The 5,117-nt window shown below is 60.6% G+C and overlaps 1 protein-coding gene across 1 annotated transcript in view; it reads left to right on the top strand.

The window, feature by feature from the left end:
* Nucleotides 1–4,781, top strand: part of LOC104532488 (scavenger receptor cysteine-rich type 1 protein M130) — a 7,519-nt gene extending 2,738 nt beyond the window's left edge. The window contains 8 exon segments of the mRNA XM_029087407.1: nucleotides 1–19; nucleotides 127–274; nucleotides 619–933; nucleotides 1,562–1,876; nucleotides 2,291–2,326; nucleotides 4,235–4,387; nucleotides 4,638–4,669; nucleotides 4,671–4,781. The exon segment at nucleotides 1–19 is cut by the window's left edge and continues 163 nt beyond it. Of these exon segments, the coding sequence (XP_028943240.1) occupies nucleotides 1–19; nucleotides 127–274; nucleotides 619–933; nucleotides 1,562–1,876; nucleotides 2,291–2,326; nucleotides 4,235–4,387; nucleotides 4,638–4,669; nucleotides 4,671–4,781 (1,129 nt within the window).
* The last annotated feature ends 336 nt before the right edge of the window (nucleotides 4,782–5,117 follow it).

Raw genomic sequence — 5,117 nt, 5'->3', positions numbered from 1 at the left:
TCTGCTCGTTTTGAGGCAGGTTCTGATCAGATCTGGCTGGACAGTGTGAACTGCTCTGGGGCCGAAGCTGCTCTCTGGGACTGCCCAGCAGAATCCTGGGGGCAGCACGACTGCGGGCACAAAGAGTCTGCTCGTTTTGAGGCAGGTTCTGATCAGATCTGGCTGGACAGTGTGAACTGCTCTGGGGCCGAAGCTGCTCTCTGGGACTGCCCAGCAGAATCCTGGGGGCAGCACGACTGCGGGCACAAAGAGGACGCAGGAGTCATCTGCTCAGGTCTGTGCCAGGAGCTGTGGTGGGAGTCCAGGGCCCAGGGAGGCCGGGATGACGGGAGAGATGGCAATGGCTGGCTGTTCCTAGCTGCCTCCGAGCCCCTGACAAATCCTGTTCTGGGGACAGCCACGCACAGGTCCCCTCAGTCCCACCTGGGGTCCCTGTGGAGCTCAGCTGTCCCTGAAGGTTAGAGGGAGTCTGTCCATCGGGGACTTTTCTCTGCCCATGGGTGCAAGGGGGACTTGCTGGCCGTGCTTCTGCCTGGCTGAAGGCCTGGGAGGTGCAGGGCCATCCCTGCTCCCACAGTCCCAGAGCAACCTATTTCTCTTTGGGGTCTTTCCTTCCAGAGTTCGTGGCCCTGAGGCTGGAGAACAGCAGCAACTGCTCTGGGCACCTGCAGGTTTTCTACAACGGGACGTGGGGGAGTATTTGCTCCAACTCAATGACTCCTCAAACAGTGTCTCTGGCATGCAAGGAGCTGGGCTGTGGGGATGGAGGGACCCTGGAAACACAACAGCTCTACGGCAGACTGTCTGACCCCACCTGGCTGGATTATGTGCAGTGTGGGGAGAGAAACAGCTCCTTCTGGCAGTGTCCCTCCGCTCCCTGGAACCCGCAGTCCTGCAGTGACCTAAGAGATGAGACCCACATCACCTGCGATGGTAATTCTTAGCTACTTGGGGTCCAGCATCCCCCCACGTCCTACTCCTTGCTGGGCAGAGTCAAGTGCAGAGACAGTGTCCACAGGGGCTTTTACTTGACGTGCCAGATCCTGCTGCTGCTGGTGGCACAAATGGGGCTTCAGCTCTCAGAGCCCCCCACATTCACCAGCAGTTGCCAGCTGGGTTCCCAGCAGCCACCATGGGAGGCAGAGGTGTCTCCAGGCAAGGTCTTAGAAAGACTAGCCAGGGCTCCAAGGAGCATGACCTCTGAGGACACCCCCCTGCTGCTCTGTGAACCTGGGTGCCTTTGGGTCTGAGCAGCCAGGGTCCCTTGCACCACTGTGCGTGTCCCATGAATGACCAGGATTCTGCTGCTGCCAGGAGTGAGGTGATACAGGGAGGCACGAGCAGAGCTCAGCTCCACTCTCTGTGGCACGACCCCTCTGCAGCAGCCCCTTCACTGCAGCATTTCCTTCTGCAGGGACACAGACAGAAATGCCCCTGGCCCTGGGGTCCACGTGCCCAAAGTCGCTGAACTGCACAGGTAGCTGCTCATCTGCGTGCCCCTCTCACCCGGTAGGACTTTGCCAGCTGTCCTGCTGCCCTGGGAGGTCTCTGTCTTCTCCAGACAGGGAGAAGATTCGTGCCGTGGGAGGCGAGAACGAGTGCTCGGGCAGAGTGGAGATCTGGCACCGCGGCTCCTGGGGAACAGTGTGCGACGACTCCTGGGACATGTGGGATGCTGAGGTGGCGTGCAGGCAGCTGGGCTGTGGCCCTGCTGTGTCTGCCCTGGACAAGGCTGCGTTTGGGGAGGGGACGGGCCCCATCTGGCTGGAGCAGGTGGAGTGCCGGGGGACAGAACCGTCTCTGCAGGACTGCTGGGTCCGGACTGGGGACAATGGTGCCTGTCAGCACAAAGAGGATGCTGCCGTGCACTGCTTGGGTGAGTGGAGGGGCTGGGGCCCTTCACTGGGCTGTTGGCAAGGAGCTGGAGAAGGTGCTTTCCCCCTTGAGTCCCAACATGAACCCAGAGCTCCTGAGAGCCAGGCCATCCCTGCAGAGCATGGGAGCCTGGTGTCCAGTGGGCAGCAGCCTCTGTGGGGCTGGATGTCCTCCGGCCTCTGCCTGCAAGGTCCTGCAGCCCCAAGGGGCACCTCCCAGGCTGCCTGCACCATCCTGCCCATGGCCTAGAGCGAGGCTCTGGGTTCTGTCTTGGCCACCCTGATCAGCCCCACAGGAGGGGCAATTTGGGTGGGATGTATCAGGGATGTCACACACACATACGACATGTCAGAGAGGAAGCTCCATGGCACCTGCAGTCCCAGCCTCTCAGCTCAGTTCTCCTGCTCCTCTGCAGCTGCACCCAGGACGGCAGCACCAACCCCCCAAGCAGGTAACCTTTTCCTCACCACCAGCGCTGGGTCTTCCCAGGGCCAGACTGTGACCCACAGCTGGACAGAAGGGGGTCCTTGCCAGGAGAACCATGAGGAGGGTTGTCGTTTACGCAGTAGGGTGGGAGCTTCCCTATCACTCACCCTCGGGGTTCCCTATCTCCTGTGTAGTGGGGGTCAGGGCTGGTGTGTCCTGGCCCCCCACCTCTCCCAGGCCTGGTGCTGCCCCATACATTTTCTTGCCCATACAGATCCCACTCGGGGCCGTCTGACGAGCAGCGGGAGAGTCTCAGTGCCCATCATCATCTGCATCATCCTGGGAGCCCTTCTCTGCCTGCTCCTGGCCTCCTGGCCAGGCAAGTGCAAAGTGCCAGGGCTGGGCGCAGAGGTGGGTCCTTCCCTCGCTGTCCCTGAGGAAAGATGCCTCCTGGCAGGGCCAGGGGTGCTATGGGGTGTTAGTGGGTGGTACAGGCAGAGCTGAGGGAACAAGTGTGCTGCCTGCTGTCCCATGTACTGTCCCATTGACTGGCTGATGATGGGCCACCAGCAGCAGGGGTTAGAGAGAGTCCAGACATGGGGAGATTTGGGGATGGGGTGAGGAGACAAAGGGCAGAGCTGGGCTGAGGGAAATGGGAGAAGGGAGACAGACAAGGACATGCCACTGGCAGCACTCTGGGCAGTGCTGGTGGAGTCTCTGACAGGGGAGATGGCAGGGGCAGCAGGGTCCATCCCCATGGTTTCAGGCTTGCAGGTTGTTCGTCCACCCAGCCCTGAACTCCCCCTGGCAGGGCAGGGCCGTGCTATGGATCCATGGGACAGAGAGGGGGCAGCTCCAGGGGGAGAAGAAGGGCAGGAGCTGCTCCAAGCTCAGCACCAGGAACCTGACCCAGGGGCCAGAGGGACACAAGGGCTGTCTCTGAAGGGAACGTGCAAGGGTGTTGCTGCCCCAGGTCCCCTCCATGGGGCCATTGAGGAAGTGGCAGCCGTGCCTGGATAGTGCAGTGGGGCTGTGCTGTGGGGATAGCGCTGGGGTGGGCCAGGGGAACAGGGCTGGGGGAGCAGAGCTCCTGTCCCCTCTCTGCCCATCCGTGGGCCAGCCCTGCCTCTGTCCACAGGATCTGAGAGAGCTCAGGAGCCCTTCTCTGAGGCCATGTATGAGGAGATTGGTTACAGCCTGCCATGGGAGAAGCAAGCGAGGTTCAGCGGCTCAGGTGGGTATGGGTACCTCATGGGGGCACATCTACAGGGCTCTTTCCCCTGGCTCCCACCCAGGGCTGACTCCCTGCAGCCCCCTGTCCCATGGTCCCTGCAGTGCTGAGGCTGTGGGCTCTGTGGGGAGAGCAGCCATGTCCTGAGCTTCCTCCCCACCAGCTCTGCCCATCCCTCTCGCATTCCCCTGCATGCCGGGTGACACTTGAGGGGTGAGGAAAGGGGCTGTCCCGGGGCAGCTCTGGGAGCCCCTTTGAGATGGGGATTGCCCCAGAGGAGCAGAGCGAGTCCTGAGCCCTCCTCCCCTCTCAGCCCTGGCTCTGCGGGTTCCCTGTCCTCAGCAGCACTGACCACAAGCTGGATCAGCAGAGCGTGCTCCCATTACAACCACTGCGCCTCTCTCCAGGCTCCTATTCAGAGGTGTCCCTGAGCAAGCTACTGCCCTCCCCCAGGGACAAGCAAGGAAGAGGATGGCCCAGGGTCAGCAGCAGGTAAGGAGGGGCAGGAAGGGGTTGATCTCTCCTCTCCGCAGACGTGTGATGGACAGCAGTGCCACTGAGTGTCACCATCAGAGTTGGGGAGGGGGTTCTGCTGTGGTGCTGCCAACACCAATGTCTGAGCACCATGTTCTTGCACATCCTCCTGTCCTCTGCTCTGCAGTTCGTATCTTCTCACTGTCACCAGTTCCCTTCTTCTTTCAGATGTCCCTGTGCCATGCAGAGATGACCCAGTGGATGGCTATGATGATGCCAAGGAGGTTTCTGAATCTGGGGACAATCCTACATCTGGGCAGGGAGACTGGGAAGTGCCCAGGGTGCCAGAGGGGGAAGCAGGACTCAGGGATGCACCTGGAGGTGAGAGGGAAAGATGTTGCTGCCAGTTTCTGGGGTGCCATCCCTGATGCCGGGCGAGTCACTGATGTACCAAGGACCCAACCTCCTGGGATGAGGCAGCCTGTCCCGGGAGTTTTCCTTGGGGGGACTGAGGGTGGGAGAGGGAGCTGAACATCTCAGAACTGGTGAGGAGAAGTGGGGAAGCTGATGTACAGACCAGGAGGTGCACCCCTTGGGATGAATGTGCAATGGTCTGCCTTGCTGCTTGCAGGGGCAAACCTGTACTCCTGGAGAAGTGCTGGAATCCCTGGAGCTCAGGGAGATGCCTGGTTCTTGTTCCCAGAGAGCCTGGGTTACGATGATGCTGAAGAGGTGTCTCTGGCACGTCCCCCTGAGGACACAAAGCAGTACCTGAGCCCTGGACCAGGAGAGCCTGACCCTGCTGTGCAGCTGGGTGCAACTGGGAGGGAGGAGAGGTCTGTGCAGCTGGGAGAGCCGTGAGCACCAGGGAACCATCTCCCTTTTCCCACAGGCAGCAGGAACAGCCGGGGAATTCCTCTGTTTTTATTACCCTGCTTTTATGCTTTTCCTCCATGTGTGTTCTTAGTAAAAGGCCTTGGGGTTTGAGGCCGAGCTGGTACTTGCCTGTCCAGGTGTCGAGGTGTCTCCCTGCGGCTGATGGCAGGGAGTAGAGCACAAAAATATGGCCATGGGGAAAGGGCACTTCTCATGGACAGCAATCGTGGCTTCA

Source organism: Antrostomus carolinensis, unplaced genomic scaffold, assembly GCF_000700745.2.
Source record: "Antrostomus carolinensis isolate BGI_N321 unplaced genomic scaffold, ASM70074v2 scaffold6831, whole genome shotgun sequence".
Taxonomy (NCBI): domain Eukaryota; kingdom Metazoa; phylum Chordata; class Aves; order Caprimulgiformes; family Caprimulgidae; genus Antrostomus; species Antrostomus carolinensis.
The sequence above is the reverse complement of the archived record's forward strand: the minus strand, read 5'-3'. Positions and strand labels throughout refer to the sequence as shown.